This window comes from Physcomitrium patens, chromosome 3 (genome assembly GCF_059467195.1).
Source record: "Physcomitrium patens ecotype Gransden chromosome 3, ASM5946719v1, whole genome shotgun sequence".
Classification (NCBI taxonomy): domain Eukaryota; kingdom Viridiplantae; phylum Streptophyta; class Bryopsida; order Funariales; family Funariaceae; genus Physcomitrium; species Physcomitrium patens.
In genome coordinates, this window is record NC_143412.1 from 23,284,056 (window position 1) to 23,308,453 (window position 24,398).

Below are 24,398 nucleotides of genomic sequence, written 5' to 3' on the forward strand. Positions count from 1 at the left end.
TAAAAATAAAAATATATATATTTATATAAAAAAAATTAAAATTAAATATAAATATATAATACATAGAAGTTATAAATTAGAATAAGATTATAAATAGATTTAATGTAAAATAAACTTAAATAACTATATTTTAAAACTTATTTTTCTATGGTTGGAATATATATATATATATATATATATATATATATAATTTTAGATGTAATTTTTTAAAATAAGATATAAAATTAATAAAATAATAAAACCAAAAAAATTGATACAAGAAAATCAATAAAAAAAAAATTAAATTAATAGTTAAATTTTCTTGTATGATAACCAAGAATTTTTTTTATATAGATATATTTTTAAAAGATTAAAAAATGGGTAAATTTATTAAAATTAAAATATTTGTATATTAATCAATTAATTAATTAATTATATCGATTCAATATTTTAAACTTTTAAAAGAATCACTATCTCTATTAGAAAGTATTTCCAAAAAAATAATTTTTTAGTGTAGCTGTAAGATTGTTTTATATTATAAGCATAAAAGTATTACTAAGATATTAGTAACTTATTATAAATTCATATATAATTTTTTTTATCATATAAAAAAATATTAAATGAAGAATTATTATAATATTTATCATAGTTATATAATGTCTTAGTTTTTTTTAATTAGCATATATATATATATATATATATATATATATATATATTCATGCACTATAATGGTTAACATATTACTTATTCGACATAGTGTAATTATTTACTTTTATTCATCTGAAAATATTTTAAAAAATATTCTTCACAATAATATTTAGAATTATTAAAATTTTAAAAATATTAAACTTTCTGAAATATTAAAATTTTGTTTAAAATCACAAAATTAGAAAGTTATATCATTCATATATTTTTCTATTATTTTAGATAATACATACCAAAATCATAAAATATAATTTTTTACATCATGTCATATATTTCCATAGTTTTTTTTAGTTATATTTGATATAAAAAGAATAATTCAAACATGTATATTTATATTCTTACATTATACAGAAATATTATTTAAGTACCATACAATAGAATTAGAAACAGTTCGGTACATACTTCTCTATTATTTTATAAACACTTCCTCCCCATTTTGTGCCATGCACCCTCATGTATACACAATAAATCTTTTATTTCTACTAAAACATTTAGGATAAATTTACAATATATATATATATATATATATATATATATATATATTTTACAATATCTTATATAATTTTTTTTAATTATTATTTTTTAAAATCTTTTTTCTAAAAAATAAAATAAAAAGTGACAACTCATTTCATGTAATTCTTTTATTTATTTCAATAATTATTTAGTTTTATTTAGGGATACTTTTATTGTAAATTTACCTTAAAACTTTTTAGTGCAAATTAGAGTTTTATTGTGTGTATATGCATATACTTTTTTACAGAATTAAAAAATAAATTATTTATTAAGTGCTATAAAGTAGCTATATTACTCCTTAATGAATAATTATTTTATGCTTATTTATATTTTTAACTAATTATCTTAATTTAAATCAATTTTTGTAACAAATTTAGTCAAATTTGATTATAAATATTTTAATGTAATAAGTTGAAATTTTTTTTAAAAAAAAATAAAAAACGAAACAATTCTGCCAGATAAATTTTAAATCTTTTTTAGCTTAATATCTAAATATGTGCAAGTTATGGATTTAAAAGACTGTGAGCTAATCTTTTGTAAGTGACATTTACTTTGTTCCATACCAAGAAGCATATATATGTGTGTGTGTGTGTGTGTGTGTATATATACATGTATTTATAATACAACTGTTATTTCTCAACTCTTTACTGTAAATAAGGTTTGTATAAAATTATTGATTTGTATATTCAATCTCCAAGGTATGTAAGCTCAAAGAAATGAAAGAAATAAAAAGAAAAAAGTCTTTTGTAATTGAGTTTTACCAAGACTAATCAAGGATTCCATTGACAAACATTATTATTTTTATTACATATTATTTTAAAATAATAATAATAATACTAATAATACTTTTTGCAATCATGTTGCACCTAGATTACTGGACTTTAAGGGATTCCACTAACAAATACTAACTAGACAATTCAACGCAGCCCACCCATACTTTAATACTTTAACAGTTCAGTGGCAAGGTGCTCTGAAAACTGGGCATAATTATGGAAGATAAAATTGGTCATTCATGTATGAGCTTTGGTCAACATGTCATAGAAAACAAAACCAAAAGATACATATAAAAATAAATAAATAAAAAGAAGGACTATGGAACAGAATGATTGACTGTCCTACATTTGACAGAGTGAGTGGGTGAGGTAGCTGCAGAAGCCGTGTGAGAGCAACAGTTCCATTATAAACCAGCAAAACCCACCTCTGATATTATCACAAAGTAACCTAAAAAGACAGTCAAATATGGAGGTGTGTGAGAGATTGTGTGCATCTAGACATTGTAAAGAATTTAGAATGGATGGAGATGAAGGAATATATACGACTATTGAATATATATATATATATATATATATGTGTATGTGTGTGTGTGTGTGTATGGAGTCCTTTGGAAGTAATGCTGTGGCAAGTCAAACTATGTTTACGTTTATTCTATTTTATATTTTACGTTTTTTGATTTTCAAAACTTTTTCCACAACTTTAAAACAGCTTTTGGGGAGGAATCCAGCGGGCAGAGAAAACGTGAGTCCACGTGTCGTGTTCCGATTGCAGGAGATGACACCCATTCCACGTGCGAACTTGACCCACGTGGGCAACTGACTGGCGACTGCACCAATTATGACCTTGCGGGGGGGGCCGCGGGACCAGAGGGCTGTGACGCCAATTCAACCGGAAAACCCCGGTGGGTCACCATTTGTAGGGTGATGTGGCGACGGGCTCAGCCGGTGAAGGAACCGTCCGCAGTGCCGGCGTGCTAGCTTGAGGGCGTCGTCCCTCTTCGGGCCACATATTGCTGGAATGGAATGAATGATATGCTGCGGGGAGACAGAGTTGTTGGTTGTTAGTTGTTGTTGTTGCTTTAGATTTTGGACGAGGAGGGGTTGCCGTTGCTGCACAGGCTTCACTCACCACACAGCGCTCCGCTAAACGTCATGTTTGGCCAGGCGCTATGGCCAGCTCGCTCTTCCTAGTGCCGTTCTACATGTGTATTCTGGGCTTGTTGTGCTGCACATCAGTGGCAGATTCTCGAGCCGTGTACTTCAGGGGTGGGTTCACATCAAACCATCTTTTGTATTTGTTCTACGCAACGACAAGTCTAGGTCGTGTGTGGAGCCATAGTGGAGTGAAGCTAGATTTGGGAATGTCTCTCCAGTTTGTAGTGGGTTTGTTGGGTTTTGTTGGGGTTGAAATTGCGAGCATGTACAGATTCTATGGACGTTAGCCTCTGTGTGAAGCAAGACTCGCATAACTAAACTGAGAGGATGCGGTTTGGATCTTGATTTTTCCCCCTATTTCGGGTTTCATACTGAGGCTGGGTCGATAGGCTGAGAAGTTACCCTGAGGGTGCCAACTGCACGCTCCCGATTTTTTGAGCTGTAAGCCGCGGTTGAGTAGGGTCATAGTCCATGGTCACATTAGCTCAAAGAAATGTTTACGTTTCGTTTTCTGCATAAGTAGCACAAGATATTTGGATAGCCTCGGGTGATCTCAGCTCAGTTACAGCGTTCATTTTGAACATGTAGGCGTTGATAAGATGTTGCTTGGGTGTCTAGATAGAGGGTTACGTAGCGTCCGGAATATTTCGTTCCACCAATTCATTTCTGGATTCTTAGCTGAGGTCGGTGGTATAAGATTCGGGTTACGTATGTATTTCAATATCCCGAAGTGCTACCTTTCGACTGTTCGACTCTTCCCCACATTTTCGGGGCGAGGAGTGAAATATTTTTCTATCGTGCAAGCATGACATTCGAAGTTTTAGGAATATGCTGGGTCTTCGAATGCATTGGTAATGCCTGATATTCCAACTTTCCGCGATTATTCTTTGGTTTAGGAGTTTACATTGAACATTCGCGATTATCTGACCTAATTGTTAGAGGCGAATGAGTACTTGTGACAATCTTTGTTTATGCTCGATACTGGGACTGAACTTCACTTTTACAAGTCTCCAGTTCTCGCTTGTGATTTACTTCATACCAAGGTGGTGCAAAGATTAGTTTAAGATTGATGGACACAGGGATGTGCGGGTGTCAGTGCTTAAAGATTTCACAGGCACGAATGCTGACGAAGCTAAGAGTATATTTCCCAACTCCTTGGTTTATTGCGTATGAAAACATGCCTAACCCTTTTCCACATGCCTGGTCAGATGGACGTTCAGCACACTATCAGGCCTCACTATCTGAGGAATTCGATATCGATGATGGACCTCAGACATTTACGATGCAAGACCACTTCGATTGGCTGGTGAGCACTTCCGTCGTAACATATTTAATGTTGACCATCTGTGATTTTCATCCTTTCCACATAATACCTAGATGAAGTAGTGTCATATCTCCATCATAAACGTGTTGCAAGATGTCTGGGTTCCTCGGTCGTTTGTGACAGAGATCGTCGTTCTGTACTCCTTGGACCTTGGAACTATTTATAGATGAAACAAAATAAGGATTTCTGAACTTAGATTTATTGAAAGGCCCCTTACACTCTCTGTCTATTAGTAAGCCTAAGCTACACAAAAAGTGCATTTTTGGATTTTGATACTTCAGTACACTTCAGATGTGAATTGGGGATGTGTGCTTGGGGACTCTGCAGAAAGCAAGAGAGTTAGCCAGACGAGCGAAAGATGTTCCACCTAGAAGCTTATGGGGAAATGCACAATCTAAAATGCAGGTTCCGGATGATGAAGAACTTAACTTTTCTGATTATCACGACCCCGAGTTTAATCATATCCATGACCTTCCTAAGAGGTAATCCTCATCAAATGCAACTGTACTGTTATTTTTCGGCCTAGTCCGTAGTTCCCACATTTATTCCTGCTGTAGGATTTTGGTAACAGAAGGTACCCGCATGTACATAAACTGCAGCGCAGAAATCTTTGGCGCTGTCTTTCTTACCGACAAATGTAACTAAAGTCGACAGATTAAGCAAGCATACCTTTTTTTTTCTGTGTAATGTTGTTTTTCTCGTCAGTCGCGCCTGACTATTGAACCACCATAATCTTGGTGATCATGAAGGCATCTTAACTTAAAGAAATTTCAGCATGCACGATTCAAGTGTACAGTATATAACCGGATGCTCAGTAATGTGACGTAATCCCTCGCTTTGGAACTATTGCACAATCAAGATTCGTGGGGGTTGTATCGCTAAGGCTTCTAAGATCAAGTTTCTAGGCTCCAAGCCTTCCGACATATTCGCTGAAATAATCTGCATGGGATGTTAATGGAACACATCTGGAAGTGAGGGCTGTTTATTTTGTTGAAAACGAGTTTTTAAGTGATTCTTTGAAACCTGTCTTTGCATGTGCGGCACTATTCCAGGGCAGTCCTACACCCTCTTGCCATAAATTGGAGTCTAGCTCATCACTCGAGTATAACAAAGTTGTGCTCAATCGAACTGACGTTCGGGAAGTGGGGAAGCAAGGTACTGGGAGCCTTTCAAATCTTTGCATACGAAGAGCCACTCCCCTGACCCAACACGTCTTGAACATTCCGTGAAGTCCACATTGTAGGAATTTGAATTGATGTATATCTTCATGTTCATCTCGGTGTAACAATCGTCCTGTTTTTTTCTTCCTCAAATCACCTTTTCGAAGTTCAACATCCCAGTAGTTTTACACCAGAGAAGAGAAACGTCATATTTCATCTACTCAACAGGTTTTGAACTAGACGAAGCGAAGCAGAGAAAACCTAAGAGCCCACAACGTGAAAAGCCGAGACCGTGCGAAACACAATGCAGAATCCCAAACTTGCAACTGTGCGCCTCCCATTTTGAGTCTCTGGATTGGGTTGGTTAGTGAATCTCACGGCTCCAAAAGCATCAAAGCAGTCCAATCTCGGTTCACTGCTCAAAAAGAAGTTATCACGCCCACGTCGAGTTAAATTTGGGCGTGGAAAGTAGACTTTCAGTGCGGGTATCGAATATTGTCTTCTGCCAAATTGGTCAGATCACTCACCAGTCTGCGAAGGCAACGGTGGCGACCGGTACCGAGAGTCGGACCCAACTTCGCCAGCCGGTGGACCCTCTCCTTGTTAATAAAGACTGGTAATGCGCCCATGCTTTGGTCGCGGGAGGAAGTTGCATGTGGTTGCAGTCTGGTTCACCACCAAGTCTGCTTATACGTGCCCATTTGTGCCTCAGGTATGTAACATATTTATTGCTTTTGACCCCTCGTCCGTCATGCATTGGAGAGTATCGCATCAAACACATCGCTGACAACGATGGCGATGGATGAGTAATGTGTCTTGTTCGATCCCACCCAAGTTCGTGTTAGAAACCCTGTCTTGCTTAACCACCCTCACACTTCATATAATTTATTACCTCCAGGAACGCCCTTGGAGCGAGTACATTCTGTAGTCACTTTTTCGCGTATATGTTAGACGTGCGCTGATGCGTTTATGTCGGTGTGGTAGGGGGCGAGGCAGTTTGTGAAGCCATAACCTCTTGGCGATTTGTCTTGGCACCAATGACGATAGCTGAGGTGTAGGAGCTGCCTGTTTTCAGAAACGATTTCGCGTTTCTGGTTGTGCTCAGAAGTGGACCACGGATTTCGTTTTTAACTTGCCAAGTGTGATACGAATGGCTGCGGCGGCTTCAGTTGGTCGTTTCGAAGGAAATGTGATTCTGTGCAATGCAGTAGATTGATGAGTAGAGAAACGTCGAGAGGAGGGTCGTTACGAGCCCTTCTGTGTAGGTTTCTGATTTCAGAGACCTGCTTCTTATTCTATGAAGCTCACACGAATTTACTCCGAAGATGTATAGTAGTTGATTGTAATGGAGATCATGATCAAGGATATCTTTCCACCGCCAATAACCAGAGACGCACATGTTATTACCACTAACTGTGCCAGAGTGATGTTTAGTATCGTGAGTATTAACTAAAATACGAATTCTTGGCAAGTCCGATGGACTTCTTGTCTACAAGAATTATGAAAATCGGCATTGGCGGACCAGAGTGACCATCCTAACAATTTAAACTACTGATTTATCGCAAGCAACCAATCGTTACATGCTGCCTCTACGATCTCGAAGCTATAAATGTTGTGTGGAAACAGTATTGCTGTGCGTCCCACTAGTTTCCAGGAGGACATAAGAAATCTGAGAGCAAGCCGAAGTCAGTGGACCTAATTGCAGTTAGCGGTGCTGGAGAAGTGGCCGCCTGTTTCCATCTCAATGTGAAACCATGTGTGCTTATTGAATAAGGTCGTAGGAAGGATATGAAGGGTTGCGTTTCATTTTATTGTGCGGTTGGACAGTCATGACAATCATGGTCGATTGCTCACCTTGCTCCTGAGCATGCAGACATTCTCCTTGGTGACAGCAACGAACTCTCACATCTATCGACAATTTCGAAGCAGGCGGTAGTAAGAGTCGCCGTCGAGATGAACGACGCAAACTCCGTGTATGTGGGAGGGCTTTCATACGAAAGCAGCGAAGACACGGTGAAGAAAGCATTCATGGAGTTTGGCGAAGTTGTGTCGGTAAAGATTGTATACGATCGCGAGAGCGGAGAGTCTCGCGGATTCGGGTTTGTCTCCTTCACCAACCCACGATCGGCAACAATGGCGATCCGCGACATGGATGGGGGCCAAATCGAGGGCCGCACCATTCGCGTCAACGAGGTGCGGAAGAACTTAAAAGGATTAGGGTTCCGCGACCGAGACCGCGACTTCAGATCCCGCGACATGAGGGAACGAATTCGGCGCCGCGGGTCTCCCCCTTTTCGCGAGCGAGTTCACCATCGCACCCGATCTCCGCCCCCGGAACGAAGCCGCTCACCCACGCCGGTGCGCAGCAGTCCGGCTGGCAGAGAAAGTTGCCCAAGAAGAGGAAGCAGCCCCATTGCCAGTGCAGGGAGGTACCAATCCCCAGAGCTCAAGGAACGAGACCGAGACCGATCCCGCAGCGGCCGTAGCTCGGTGTCTCCCCAGAGCTCCGACCGCAACGAGCGGAAAGAGGAGTCCGTCCACAAGGGGGACTCCAAAATAAGCTCCCGGATCGCAACAATAGACAAGGACGAAGACGACGTGCGCCGCCTCAAAGAAGATCTGGAAAGCGCGGAGGAAAGCCGTCGGGCGCTGGAGGAGAAAGTCGCAAGTCTCAAGGGCGTGGTCGAGAAGGCTAACGTTACGATCGCCGCCTTGAAAAACAAAGCTCAGAAACTGGAAGAGTCATTAACAAGTGCCCAGCAACTAGCCGCGCACCGCCAGTTCCAGCTCAAGAGGCTGCAGACGGGCGTCTTCCAATACAAGCTGTGCACGGAGCGGCTGTCCAACAGCGAGAAGGAGATGAAGGCGCTCGTTGCCTTGACATCGCTGGAGGTAGATCACGATCCTCGCAGCACCCACAACAACGCCGCCGCTGCTGCTGCACCGCTCGAGGAGCCTCAAGCTCCTCCGCCCCTCGCCAACGGCGACGAGCCCAGCCACCACAGGGACGCCCCGCACCCCAATTCCATTCCCGCGTGATGATTTATGGCTCTCACTCAATTTGTTGCATCTCTGGAATCCATCAAGCAATCCATGCAAACCACAGGAACGGAGTCTCGGCGCCGAGGAATTCCGCTGGCGCTGCCATTGCCTCGCACACGCGGATCAGCGCTCGGACCCTTTTCGAAAATTCGAATCCCTAGTAGGCCTTGGGAATGGCTCCAGCCCTGGTCTTTGGAATGTCGCCCTCTTACTTGGTGGTTTTTAAATTCTCAAGCAATTAATTTGCCGTGGTTTCTCGAAGGTGGCGGTGGTTTCCTTTGGTGGGTTCCTGGGGGATTATTCAAGCGATGAGGTTTTATTTCTTATCAAGCAACTGGACATGATTTTTTATTTATAAACCGGATCTCCGTTTCAGTGTACCAAGTGGGCTTCAGAAAAAAAATAAAAAAATAAAAAATAACAACAAAACAACAACAACAACAACATGGCTGTGCTTAATTCTTTATTTTGGTACAGCTATTTTTCCTTCACTGGACGATGGAATGGCAGCTGGGTTTATGAAAAAAAGAGGATAAAAAATAAAAATAAAAACCAAAAACAGTTGCCATCTGCTGCATGCTCTCTTCTACTACACAATTTCTTACAATCGTTATTATATCATCAATTTACATGGTTTTTTTGGCTTGTTATGTCAAGCAATAATGTTGACTAATTCGTTTAAAGATTTTTTTATTGAAATTCACATGGAAGGACAATGTTACAAGAAACTTCGAATTTCTTATTTGTTTTTATAAACAAACATATTCAGTAATGCAGTGAAGAACATCCCTCTTTTTTTATGTGATATTTAATTTGGGGTATAATTATCACTTTGTTGTTATTTAAAGTGGATTTAATCCACTTTGATGTCACAAAATAAAATTAAAATAAGAGAAAAGAAGTGAATCAAAGTGAATCTTCTACCAAATTGAATTATTGGAATGTCAAAAAACGAGGATTCTTTCTTACGACTGTATTGATCGGAATACTGAACATATGGTTTCCAACTCTTGTATCACATGAAGAATTAAATTTCAATGTTTTCATAATTACTAATATTATGTTTTATTACACAACACTCATGATGTTTCAAAATATTCCTAATTGTGAATCTGATTTCAATATTTACTTCCCCTTTCTAGGTTGTTATGAAAACTTTGAAAATTTACTTATCAATTTTTCACTTGGAAAATTTGACATTAAGAAAATACGAACTACATAAGTTGTTTAATTTTGATTTGAAATTTTTGAGATACAATATTTTTTCAAAATTTTAGGTATGTTATGAAAAATGGAATACCTTTCAATCCTTTAATATGTCAATTATTATTCTATTTCAACTTACGACATCCAAATTACTTATATATATATATACATACATAAGTATTATCTCTTTATGCATTATATTCATAATTTGACCTCAAAAGTATATTTGATTTGAACTTTATTTGATTTAAAATCCACTTCATTGAAGTTACATTTTTAAAGTTCATTTCTTTGAATTGGGTTGTAAAAAAGTTTTGAATTGTCATGTCCATATTTTACTGATGTTAAGGGTTCATTGATTAATGTACCGTCTAGGCCACTCACATTTTTCATTTATACACACCAAAAATTTAATTATGGTTCATGACCAAAGTTTCATTTGTCTATTTATTTATTTTCCTTTCTCTTTGTAGGCAGTTGTGAAAACAAATTCACCCACAAGTAGTTTTGTGCATTTTCTTTGACTTAATGCATGTTTGCAATTTTATTTGTTGCATCTTTAGAATTGTGCATGTAATAGATGTGGTAAAGTTGTTAATTATGGGTTCTCTTGTAATGATTGTATATGAACCTTCCAGGTGTTGGTTTCAAAATTTTCAAGTTTGTGCAATTTAATTGAAAATAGGAGGTTTGAAATTTAAAGAAAGAAAATGAAAGAAAATTTAATAAATAAAGAAAATAAATTAAAAATTATGATACAAATCATATTTAAATTACTTGAATTTATATCAAATATTGTATGAAAAAAAATAATATGAAGTTTTCTTATCCTTGAAGGATAAAAAAAAGATTACAATATTTAGTAAAAGGTACATGTGAACTACACGTGCATTTGTCTTTTGTGTGTTTTGTATTAACTATTATTTTTTTATTTTAATCTTTTTAGAATCATTTTGTAAATCTGTTGAATATTATAATACTTAAAGGAGAGAATCAACCAAACTGAACTAGAAACTTAGAAAGGAAATTTGTGTTTGAATTGAAAAAGTTTATACAGCATATTTGTGGATGGAAAATAGAAAAAAATAAAAAATAAAAAATAATGAAAAGTGCATAAAAAGTTGGCATAGTCACTTAGGTTATTCTTTAGAATTGTGAAGAGATTCATTTAAAAGTGCCATGTTTCATTCCACCTAAAATCAGTCTTAATCTTTTGTTAACTTTTTATGGGCATGTTGTTGAAACCTTGGATTTTGTTATGTTGAAGAAAGTTTTACCAAAATGACTAGCTTGATTTTTTTGTTTACGGCTTTTTCAGGGTATACTTTTCTTCCATATACAGTGATAATTTATACCATCTTAGATATGACTTATCAACCTTTGCAAGAAATTAGGATTGAAAATAGCAGATGTATTGCTTAATATTTTATTTTATATATTTTTATAAAAAGATTGGTTTTTTTATTAAAAAATAATTTTTTTTATTAATTAAAATAAAAAATTATTAAATAGATCTATTTATCATATAATTTATACGATTTTTAATAATTCTATATACTAATCAGTATATAAAAGAGAAATTTATTAAAAATAAAATTAGTATCTTTACATAAATGTTTATTTATTTATTATAATATTTTCAAGGACATGAATTATAATTAAATCTTAAGAAAATAATATACCTATATGTTATTAAAGAAAGGAGAAATTAATTTAAAAATAAATAAATTATAAGAACTAAAATATCTATTGTCAAATACAAAGAGACTAGAAAGTCTTTAAATATTATTGGAATACAAAAAATGTGTTAATAAGATTAAATATAGATTTAATCTTGCCTCCATATATATTAGCTATAAAGATAATCTTGTAGAAGCTATGTAAGAACTACAGGGCTTGCGGCCTGAGTATCTAAATATAAGTTGCTTCCAATATAATTTCTTCAAAGTAAAAAATATGTGGCACAAGTTTTAATAGCTATGTGATATATCTATATAAGTCTAATTATCTAATTTTTTTCTGAGAATTTTTTATAAATCTCCTAAATAAGTTTTTATTTATCTCTACTTTTCTTGATTTATTTAAGTGATATGAATATCTATTATATTATCTTTAAGTTCCACAAATAATAAACAAATTGATTTATAAAGTTTAAAATTTTTTAAATGATATTAGTAAAAAATTTTGATCTAAGTTTCTCATATAATTTTATAGATTTAAAAAAAAAATACAAAGTTAGGATTAGATTTAAATTATTTTAAAATTTAAAAATAAAATAGAATTAGTATTTTGAGTAATTTGGTGAATTTTGTAGTAATATAAAAGTGATTTTTTTTTGCATTTATGTACATCTTTGTTTCAAATTTGTAATGTGATTTTGAACTTAATTGATTGATTAAATTTAAATATTTTTAAAACTCAAGTAACATAAGGTATTAGTGATTGATAATTTATAATTATTAAAAATATGAATCACGAAAAAATAAGGAATCAATACACTCTTATGTTACTAAAAATGAGTAGATAATTATTCAAAGATAGTACAATATTAAGACTAGAGACTCTTGAAACAAGACTAAGAACAAAAAAGGCATTGACAATTGTGAGAAAGACCTTACTTGTGCCTTTCTATATACTATTTAATTAGGAATTATATGAAAATATTTTATATGACCTCTAACATATGTCCAATTTGTAGGACATGTATCTAACTTGTAGACAAATTTTTTATATATGTGCTACATGGCCAACTTATACTACAAGTTACCAATATATTTGGCATGTTGCTAATTTGTTAGCTAAGTTTTTAAACACATAAAAGTCAAATCTGTGTCTATAAAGCTTCTAAGAAGTTTTTTCATAAGATATCATCAAATTTACTTACTTTTATTAATTTCTATTTAAATATTTTAATCAAGATAAATGTGTATCTTTGTAATATTATTCTCTTCTTTTAAAAATAATTTCTACAATGAGTAATGATCACATGTTAAAGAAGACTAAGATACAACAAATTATATTTGTTACATATTTTAATATTTGTTTTCTTTAAAGGTAGTTCAAAGGTCTTCTTAGGTATTGATAATATCTCATACCAGGGCAAAAAGACTACTTGTTATTTGATCATTGTTGAGGCCTTTATAAATTTCTTCAAATAAAACATTTAGAATACTATCAAAGGTGGTTCATACCTCCAATAATATTATCAAACATTGAAAGTTTCTTCCAAGATTGTGATATCAAACATGTTGTGTCTTACTATCTATTCAAGACAAAACATGTTATTCTTGAGGATCTTCATCTTTATTATGTTATCTTAAAATTTGTAACAATCTCAATATATTATTCATTATCTCAACAAATAATAGTTTTTATTCTAAATCTTTTAGTTATTAATAGAAATTTTAAAGAAATTATAAAAATTAAATAAAACATAATTTTTAAAATATTAATACTAAAAAAATATTAGAAATTTTATAGAAATTTTAAATATATAATTAAAATTAAAATCAGAAATAAAATTTAAATGAATCTTAAATAAAGTTTATCAAAATTCTAAATAAATCCTAATAAAATCTTAATGTAATTATAAAAAATCCTAATAAAATCCTAAATAAATTTTAATCAAATTCTAATGTAATTCTTATCAAATCTTAATAAAATCCTAAAAAAAACTTTGAATAAAAATTTATCAAATCTTCATCAAATATTAAATCATAAATAAATATTAAAAAAAAATTCTAAATCCTAAATTAAATTCCAATGGAATTCTAATTAAATCTTAAATTATAAACAAATTTTTAACCAATCTTAAAGTAAATTGAAACCTCAATAATTAATAATTTAATTATAGATTTTGATTCACAAATTATACACTTTTAAATTACTTGATTGAAAAAATTACAAATAATTTGAAGAAGTTTAAATTTTTCAAATAAAAAATAATCTCCAAAATTTTCTTGGATATCAATTAATTATCATGATGCCCTCGCTACGTTATCGCAAAGAACTGCAGAGATTGAAGGAGTTGTGGCAAGGCTTCATAATGATGGAGCATCTGGGATGGCACAATCTAAGTTGCACCAGCCTCAAATTTCTACACTTGGAGAAGCAACTTTGCCTCAGGTTCGACAAGCACCGCTGGTTCTACAACATAAGGAGCCCTGATTTAGCCTTTCGGACAAGTTCGATGGTACGCATTCCAAGTTTCAAGGATTTGTCAACCAAATCAGGTTGATAACAGTTTTATAGCTTGAACGCTATCCAACGGAGGAGTCACGTGTTGGGCTTGTGAGAACCTTACTTACAAGGCAAGCTCTATCATGGTTTGCTCCTTTGTTTGAGAAACGATTGTCCATACTAAACAACTTTGAAACCTTTTCGGAGGCGTTTGCAAAAGTATTTGGTGAACACGACAAGATTTGATGGGCTACAATAAAGATCCGATCACTACGACAAAGGATGAGCTCTACATCAGTCTATGCATCAGACTTCAGGCAATTAGCATGCAACATCAATTGGGACAAAGAAGCATTGATAAGTCAATTCTATTGGAGTTTAAGGGACAATGTGAAGGATTTACTGTTAACTCTTCTTGATCCGCAAACGCTCAATGAAGCTATTAGTCAAGCTGTGAAGTGCGATAACCGCCTATTCCAACGCTGCCCAGACCAACGTTCAAGACAACATATGGTTCGCTACGCTCCAACTATGTTGGCAAGCAACGTGAATTCACATTCAGAGGTAGAAGACATGCAAATTAATGCGGTACGTGTCAAATCCCTTACTCTAGAAAAAAAAAAAAGCGACGTATGGAGGAAGGTCTATGCTTGTATTGCGGTGAAGAAGGCCACAAAGTTGAAAACTACTCCAAGAAACAAAATTGACGTATTTTCAGGACTAGGGGCGCGTTTATTTAGGAAAACGAGGATGCCTAGCCACAATAGGAACTGTGCGGCTGGATAGTGAAATATCGCAACAACAACCAGGTTCCTTTCCTTCCACTCAACCTGCCCTTTGTTTTACAATCCCTTTGTTTATTGGCCCTCAGAAATTGAGAACGTGAGCATTATTAGATTCAGGAGCATCTGCTTGTTTCTTAGACGAAGAATTTGCAAAGTGTCATAAGATCCCTTTAGTACAAAAATCCAAACCTGTTCACGTTGAGGTCATAGATGGGTGACCTTTATTGTCTGGTAGTGTCACCCATGAATCAGAACCTATAGAAGTGACGTTTAAGGGCCATAGTAGTCATATTATTTTTAACATTATTAGAACCGCATCAAATCATGTTATTCTTGGTCTTTCCTGGTTGAAAAAGCATAATCCATCCATAGATTGGAGGTTGCAGTGTCGTATTACATGCTATCCTACTCGAGAACGCGTCGGGCATCTGGCTGTAGAAGGTAGTATGGAGATTCGCTAATATTCAAACAGTCTATCGGTTTTTGACTGTTGGAATATAAACAACTACAAGAATACACCGTAAATCTATACGGATGCCCTTCGACTGCTCGCCGAAGTCTTTTTTGTCCTAGTCGGTAGGTCTCTAAACGTTACAAAGAACCCCAAACAACCCAAACTGCTAATCTTTGATACCGCTTTATACTCATGATCTTGTATCCACTGACTGTCTCGTTAGATTAATCTAATAAATTTCATTCACTCCGCATACTCAATCCTATAGACACCCTTTTAATTCTTCAATCACAGGCGTAACTTCGATTTTACAAAATAGTCAAGAATAATCACACCCACTTCATTAAAAATCCCGATTCACTATTACAATACTGACTTCAGCAACGATTGCCTTAGTCTTCCCAAAACCCTATGAAGAAAAAAAACCCAATTCTCTGTCTTTTTTCCCCGCCCGAAGCATGAAGCTAACTCTCTGATCCTTCTCAAAAAAAAACTCTCCCCCCCATTTCTTAACCTTAATTCTGAATTTCTTCAATCTTCCGTCTTGGATCCGAAATTGGCTCCCGCCGTCAGAGCTTGGATCCGAAATTGGCTCTCACTGTCAGAGCTTTCTCCTCCGTTTTTACCTTTAAGAGATCCTTTTACCAAAAATAACGTTCATTGAAATGGCACAGAGAACAGGACACCCTAAAACAGAATCGAAACCCCGTAATCGGGACCACATTGAGTCGCCCGACCAATTCAGGTCTCATATTGGCTAAGAGGCCCGTAGTAAGACTCGGATGTTCTCGTAATTGGATCAAATTGGTTCTTCACGTTAGATTGGCTGAGGCCCGAAGTAAGACCTCGATTTTCCCATAATTAGACTGCATTGGATTGCCCGACCAATTCAGATCTCATATTGGATAAGAGGACCTGGATTAGATGTCTTGAAATTGGATCCAATTGGCTCTTCCAACCAGGCTCACCCGTCGTGTGAATTAGTCCTTTCCCTTCCTGCTGACTCCAGTTATTGGAATCGAACGGAGCATTTCAGTATGCCCTGGCTGACTGTAACGGGGTGACTGTACCTGGCCACTCAGTATTTACACTAGAATTGGTCGTTGCCCCCAATATTCGACGTAACTAAATATTAATAAAAGTCCCCTTTCTTTATATTTTTACGGTATACTCCTGTTACAACACGATAGCGGAAGATGACCTTTCCTACGAAACCACTCAAGAGCAAGCCTAGTAGAAAACCCTGAATAGAGAAATCCTTATTCATTGGACCAAGAGTGTTTATAAGATCGTCCAAGGAAGGCACACCGTTTGTCATTTATGCGGCTCCAATTACCAAGGAGAAGATCTCGACAGTAAGTATAGCTGAGCAATATAAGGATTTTAAAGACGTGTTTCAAAAGAAGAATGCCGACATGCTACCGAAACACCGACCATATGATTGTGCCATAGACTTGCAGGAAGGAGTACAACCGCCTTTTTGTCCAATCTACAATCTATCGTAGACGGAGTTGGCAGAGTTGCAAAAGTACATCGACAAGAATCTAGCCAAGAACTTCATCCGTCATTCAAAATCGTCAGCTGGAACACCCATCTTATTTGTGAAGAAGAAAGATAGCTCGTTGCGGATGTGCGTGGACTATCGAGGCCTCAACAAGGTAACAAAGAAGAATTGTTACCAGTTACCCTTGATTTCTGGTCTCTTAGAACAACTTGGACATGCAAGGATCTTTACAAAAATTGATCTAAGGGGAGCTTACAACATCGTACGAATCAAGGAAGGAGATGAGTGGAAGACAACGTTCCATACAAGGTATGGCCATTTTGAGTATAATGTCATGCCCTTTGGTCTTACCAATGCTTCAGCGGTCTTTCAACATATGATGAATGATATTTTTTGAGAGCACCTTCACAATTTTGTTGTCATCTATTTAGATAATATTTTGATATTCTCCAAAAACGAGGAAGAGCATGAAAAGCACGTTCGTTTGGTCTTGGAGAAACTACGCGAGCGAGGACTATATGCCAAGTTGGAGAAGTATTTATTTCACTAAATAGAGATGGAGTTTTTGGAGTTCGTTGCGACTACGAAAGGCTTGAAGATGGATCCCAAGAAGGTGGAAGCAATCATGACTTGGGAGGTTCCAAAGATGGTTAGAGACGTACAATGCTTTCTTGATTTTGCTAACTTCTATCGGATCTTCATCAAGAATTACTCTCAAGTTGCTGCTCCTCTCACTCGGTTGACATGCAAGGATAAGCTGGAATGGAAACCTCTAGCAGACAAGGCGTTTCAAGACCTGAAGACTGCATTTACTATGGCTCCAATCTTAGTACATCCAGACTTTACAGAGGCCTTTTATTTAGAAACTGATGTTTCAAATTTTGCTTTGGGAGCTCTACCTTTACAAATAAGAGAAGACAAGAAGCTCCATCTGGTTGCATTCTATTCTCGAAAGTTCTCTGCTGCGAAAACCAATTATGAGATCCATGATAAGTAACTTCTTGCTATAGTGGATTCTTTCCAAGAATGGCGTCACTTTCTTGAAGGAGCTGCACACCCAGTGACCGTATACATAGATCACAAGAATTTGGAGTATTTCATGTCGGCTCTAGTTCTAAATCGACGTCAAGCTTGGTGGAGTATGTTGCTATCTAGGTTCGATTTTGTTATCACTTATCGACCTGGAAAGCAGCAAGGACTATCTGATACCTTATCGAGGAGATCGTATCTTGTACGCAAGGCTAGAGAGGCAGCTTTTGATCAACAATGTACGACATTGTTTAAGCCTGAGCAATTTCAGCTTTGCGCTACTATTGTGCCAATTGATGCTGACTTCCTGAATCAAGTACGTGGTGTAACCATTGAAGATTCAGTAGCCAATGATATTAAGCAGCGTGCCAATGACGACAAGTTCAAGGTGGAGGGAGATCTTTTATACTTTGAGGAGCAGTTATATATCCCAAAAGGACCAGCACGACTCTGAGTTCTTTAATCTCGCCACAATTTTCCAGCTGCGAGATATTTTGGATTCAAGAAGACCTTGGAGCTTATATCTCGAAATTTTTGGTGGCCTCAAATGTGAAAGGATTTGAAAGATTTTGTCCTCTCATGTGATATCTATTCAAGATCCAAGAATCCTTGACATCGCCCTTATGGACTCTTACAGCCATTGCCGATTCCACGTCGACCATGGTCTTCAATTTCCATGGACTTCATCACGGACCTGCCATCATCGAACTCATTTGACAACATCTTTGTCGTAGTAGATTGGCTTACAAAGATGGCGCACTTTGTCCCTTGCAAGAAGACATCATCCAATGAAGTCAGAGCAAGGCCCTTTCTCGATAATGTGTATCGATATCATGGACTACCAGATGATATCATATCAGATCGAAGAACCCAGTTTATATCAAAGTTTTAGAGATCTCTCTTTGAGATACTGAAGGTGGATATCAAGCTTTCTTTGGCTTTTCATCTTCAAACTAACGACCAAACGGAACGGGTGAACATAGTCTTGGAACAATACTTACGATGTAGTATCAACTATCAGCAAGACGATTGGACCACATATCTGCCGCTAGCCAAGTTTACATATAACAACACCCTCCATGCGTCGACTCAATACACACCATTCTTTTTTAACTATGGGTATTATTCGAAGCTTGATTTATTGAGTCCGTCAACAAATAAAAACACAACAGCTGAAGAATTTGCAAAAAAACTATCAGTGCTTCAAAATACGTTGAAGCTTCAATTACAATCAGCTCAAGAATCCTACAAGGCGTCTGCAGATAGATTTCGGAATCAAGCACCTACTTTTAAAATTGGAGTTAAAGCATGGCTTCTTCGATAAAAGATCAAGACCAAGCGACCATGTGATAAATTAGACTATCGAAGATTGGGACCATTTATCATCCAGAAGCAAATCAATCCAGTGGCGTACCGTCTGGAATTACCGGCTTTTGTGAAGGTACATCCAGTCTTTCATGTTTCTCTGTTGAAGCCTTATCGAGAGTCGTCTTTTCCTGGAAGAGTGCAATGTCCACCACCTAGTATTGAGATCGAGAACCACGAGGAATACGAGGTTGAAAAGGTACTGGATTCACAACGAAGGTGGGGCAAGTTGGAATATCTTGTTCATTGGTGCGGCTATGACATTAATGAGCGAACGTGGGAGCTAACTAAAAATCTCGCCAATGCACCATAAAAGGTACAGGAGTTTCATCAACAACATCCTCATAAACCTAAGCCGGTTCGACGATAGCTTCCTTCTGAAGCTTACTCACCCAAGAATATAAGAAAGGGGGAGAGCACCACCAAAATTCGTAGTTGATGTAGTTATTTTCTCCAAGATAAAATAGAATTTTTTCAGTAGCCATAGTTTGGTCTTATGATATGGATAGCCAAGAGATAGATACTATGTCAGTCAGATTATCTCAACCAACTAGTTCACGAAGGCGACCCCGAGATGAAGAACTACTATACCACGACGACGACGGAGGATACCGAATAACCGATCACTGATGATTGTATTTGAGTCCGAGCCTGCTTACGATGGTCAGCCAGAAGGCGTATTTGCATGACAATTTCACAATGAGGATACGGAAGTTCATGCTTGGTCAGAAGTTGAAGGAGTGGGCCACTACCGTTGGCTTCAAGGGCCGATGAACCACTTGCCTCGTGAACAACAGTTGGAGTTCATAGCAAACGTTATGCGACAGATCTTCATTTTTTTGTATTGATACTGATTAACAACAACATTGCTTCTCAGAGACCTTAAAGCTAAAAGAAGGGGTGATGTGAGGGACATAGTCCTTAGAACCTTCTAGAGACAAGTTTCTAGAACCTTCTAGAAGCAAGTCTCTAGAACCTTCTAGAAGCTTCTTAGTTGGTAGAAGATGTTAGGGACATAGTCCTTAGAACCTTCTAGAAACAAGTTTCTAGAACCTTCTAGAAGCAAGTCTCTGGAACCTTCTAGAAGCTTCTTAGTTAATAGAAGATGTTAGGGACATAGTCCTTAGAACCTTCTAGAGATAAGTTTCTAGAACCTTCTAAAAGTAAGTCTCTGAAACCTTCTAGAAGCTTCTTAGTTGGTAGAAGTTGCTTGAGAAGCTTCCTAAATAGGAGTGTATATTGGAATCGAGGCTAAAGAGTTCTTCAGTCTCGACAACAAATCTCTTAGAGTTCTAATTCACCTCTTTGGTATTGTTCTTGTATTCATCTGATTAATCTAGTTCTTGCCAGTTCTTGAACTTCTTGTTAGATCTCGAGTCTGTATTTCTGTGTCCGTGACAAATTGGTATAAATTTTATAAATCCTTTATTAATCCTTTAAACTCTAATTTTTAAGACTTTAATACTTTTAAATTTTTATTATCTTAAAATGAAATGTTTGATCAAGCTAAAATATATGATACACAATTTAAACAATTATAATCATACGATTATAAAATTTTATCGATAGTTCATTGATCAATCTCACAAAAAAATTTAAAGTATAAATTCTTTATATGTCTAAAAAATCCAAATTCACTCAAAAACAACTATAACTTTGCAAAGCCTTTATAAAGTCATTGCAAACTTAAATCACCAAAAACCAATGTCAAAAAGACCTCTCTCAAGTTTTTCTTCATATTCTATTCTTTAATCAAGAAGAAAATCTTTTAGTTACCATAAATATACGATTTTGTATCTCAAGGTTTGATTTTGATCTTGGTTCACAACCGATCTTCTTTGGATATAGATTCTTGATTTTTCAAGGTATTTTTTTCTATAAATTATTCTTAAATCTTTTTTAAAGATACATATATCATTTATTTTTATCTACTTTAATTTTTCTTATTTATGGTTGTACAAAGTAAGTAGAAGTCTATTTTTTAAAGAAATAGTATTACTACTTAGTAATTTTATTGCCTCTTAGAATATTATCTATAATTCCAAAATAAATTTTTATAATATTTTTAATTAAGTCATTATATAATATAATCTATTTTTTTCTTTCACCTAATAGTTGTGTTATAAAACAATACCATACCAATATTTAGGATATTTTAATCTATTTTGACATTGCTTGTGTCTAAAACCTCTTTGATATTAAATTTTAAATTTCTGTTAATTTTCATAAGAAGACGTGGCATTTTTCTTCTTTTCAATATATCTAATATCTTGTGCTGCTCAAGAAGAGATACATGAAATACAAGATAGATCTTTATAGACTTTATCAAGTATAATCAATAAACAAGAGATTTATCTACTCACAAATGAGAAATGATCAAAGTTTATACTAATCCAACTTTTGACAAGAGCAAATAGTCTTGATATTACAACAAAGTAATCATATCCTAATGCATATGTGGAATTAAAATTATTTTTTATAATAGGCATTTAAATTTATTTTTTTTATTATTCTTAAACTTCTTTTAAATGTGCCTTCATTATTACATATAGTTATCATAAATAATTTGTTAAATCTTTTATTAGAAGATTATTAATTTTTTAAAAGTTAAAAGTATTAAATTATGGATGATAACCATAATTAGTATTAAAAGGTATTTGTTAAATAAAAAATACACTAAGTTGTTATAGGAAAATTTTTCTAATGACAAAAAAAATTTCCAATCATTTAATTAGAAGTTCATGGGACATTTCAAATACTACTTCAAAACTTGATTCACTTATTTTATTTGTCTATCAATTTGAGGATGGAATGCCAAAGATAATTTTATGTCCACCTTCAATATCTTGAAAAAAATTCTCTAAAATCTTAATACAAATTTAGTCCCTCTATTTCATATAATATTCTTTAGTAATTTATAATAAAAATAAATCTTCTTAAAAAATAATTTAATTGAATCTTCCTCTGCAATAATTTTTGTAAAAGATACAAAATGTGCCATCATTGTGAAAAAAACTACTATCATAAATATAATGTCATAGAAATTTGAAATTAGAAGATTTACAATGAATATATAGAAATAAAATACTATAAAAAATAAATAATAGTTAAATGAATTTATATGATTGATGACAAGGAAATTTTATTTTTAGACAAATGTCTTAAAATTATAAATAGTCTTTAATTACCTTTGAGATTTGAGGCCACTAAAAATATCTTGATATTCTAATTGTAATAAAATATTATATAATTCTAATTAAATCTTTAACAATATTAAGCAAAATTTAATCAAATTCAAAAAAAATCTTATAGAAATTGCAAAAGAAACAATAAAATATCTTAAAGTATTTCAAAAGAAATTTACAATAAATTTTAAAATAATCTTTAAGAAATCCTAAAGAAATATTAGAATAATCACAAATATATCTTGAATAAATTTCAATCAAGTCCTAATTTAATCATAATTAAAATTCTAATGGACTTCAATCAAATCCTAAGCCAAATCTTAAACTCTAAGCAAAACTTAAATTCTAAGTAAATCCTAAATAAATCATAAATTCTAAATCAAATCCTAAATCAAACACTAGAAAAATCCTAAATCTTAAATCAAATCCTAAATAAATCTTAAATCCTAAATCAAATCCAAGATAATTCTTAAATCCTAAAATAAATCTTAAATAAATTCTAAATCTTAAATAAAATCCTAAAAATATCCTAAATCCTAAACCAAATCCTGGACAAATCCTAAACCTTAAATCAAATCCTAAGGTACATTAAAATCCTAATACCTATTGAATAAATTATTGATCTTGCTTGAAAATTTATACACCTCTCAATTTTTTAGTTGAAATATACTACAACAAATTTGAGGATAATTGCAGTTATCAAATAGAAAAAAATCCTAAAATCCGCTTAGGTATTGGCCAGCCTCCTACTCCAAATTGAATATTGAACTTCCAATAGCAATAACTTCTTTTCAAATTGTTCAATTGTTTTGAAATTTTACAAATATCTAGAAAATTAAGTCTATTATTTATATACTTAGTTTTCACTCTAATCCAACTAATGGATTGCTAGAAATCTTAGAAATCCTAAATGTCCTTCAAAGTCCAATTTTTGAGACTTCAACCTACTTAAAATTCAATGACCTTCAATTCAAGCATTCAATCAAGCTCAAAATTATAGCATATACTTCAAATAATTATTTTCATAAGTCTTCAAAATTTGAACCATAGATCTACTACCAAAATTATAAAATTCTCCAAAACATAATATCCTTTTTATTTCACAAATTCCAGAATCACCCAAAACAACCATGACTTTGCAAAGCTCTTGCAAAGTCATTATACACTATTGCTTCTATATATATTAACTAACTAGAAGCTATGTGGTGATCTTTTATAAGACTTCTAATATGTGTTGATTTTATAAGCCACATGTCTTAGCTTGCAAGGTAAATTTTTTATATGTGTGATACATAATTAGCTTAATCCACAAGCTATCCATATATATGACACGTGGCTAATATATTTACCAATTTTCTAATTTAAAAGTCAACTATAAACATGTGTAAAGTCAAAATCATGTCTATGAAGCTTCTTTAGAAGATATTATGAAATTAATTTATTTTTATCTATTTTTACCTACTTCTATCTGATTATATAGATAATTATTAGAATAAATATGTATGTCTATGACATTACCTCCTCTTTGAGGGACATGTTCAATGAGGCTGATGATCAAATGTTGATAAAATCTAAGATGCAAAAAATTATATTTGCGACATACTCTGATCTTTGTTTTCTTTGGAGATGGTTAATAGATCCTTGGAATGGAACTTTATTACTTGATATGGAACACTATAAATGGTTGAGAGGGTCTATCCACATATAAATCTACAAACCTTTAACCTATCCTCCCCTTTAACCCTGAAATGATCCTATTCTTCCGCCTTGGACTCCCCGAATTGGAACAGTCGACCCCCCCATTTTTATCTTTAAGAGATGTTTTTACAGAAAGGATGTGTCATGGACATACATTGGAAGATTCTTCGAATATTCTTCTAGAATATTCTCTAAAGATTCTCTAAAGATTCCTTTAGAAGGTTCTAGAAGATTCTTAGAATATTCCCTAAAGATTCTATTAGAAGGTTCTAGAATATTCTGATAGATTCTAGGAAGTTGCTCGAGAAGTTTCCTAATTAGTAGAAGTTGTTGGAGAAGCGT

The 24,398-nt window shown here is 34.4% G+C and overlaps 2 protein-coding genes across 5 annotated transcripts; both read left to right on the forward strand.

Moving 5' to 3' along the window:
- The first annotated feature begins 3,042 nt into the window (after positions 1-3,042).
- LOC112280079 (uncharacterized) lies at positions 3,043-5,136 on the forward strand. 3 transcript variants are annotated; one of them, XM_024515084.3, is made up of 3 exons: positions 3,043-3,976; positions 4,334-4,431; positions 4,777-5,136. In XM_024515084.3, the coding sequence occupies exons 1-3, from the start codon at positions 3,931-3,933 to the stop codon at positions 4,933-4,935; spliced, it is 303 nt and encodes a 100-aa protein (XP_024370852.2). In that variant the 5' UTR covers positions 3,043-3,930; the 3' UTR covers positions 4,936-5,136. The 3 variants fall into 3 exon arrangements, with proteins under 3 accessions (XP_024370852.2, XP_024370851.2, XP_024370853.2); XM_024515083.3 differs by having other exon boundaries at positions 3,043-3,236; XM_024515085.3 differs by having other exon boundaries at positions 3,043-3,236; positions 4,855-5,136.
- Positions 5,137-5,281: 145 nt separating this feature from the next.
- LOC141044386 (uncharacterized) lies at positions 5,282-10,619 on the forward strand. 2 transcript variants are annotated; one of them, XM_073533002.2, is made up of 3 exons: positions 5,282-5,604; positions 5,838-6,321; positions 7,483-9,222. In XM_073533002.2, exons 2-3 carry the CDS (start codon positions 6,237-6,239, stop codon positions 8,646-8,648), a joined length of 1,251 nt encoding a protein of 416 aa, XP_073389103.1. In that variant the 5' UTR covers positions 5,282-5,604; positions 5,838-6,236; the 3' UTR covers positions 8,649-9,222. The 2 variants fall into 2 exon arrangements, with proteins under 2 accessions (XP_073389103.1, XP_090105407.1); XM_090249281.1 differs by having other exon boundaries at positions 5,282-6,321; positions 7,483-10,619.
- Positions 10,620-24,398: the final 13,779 nt, after the last annotated feature.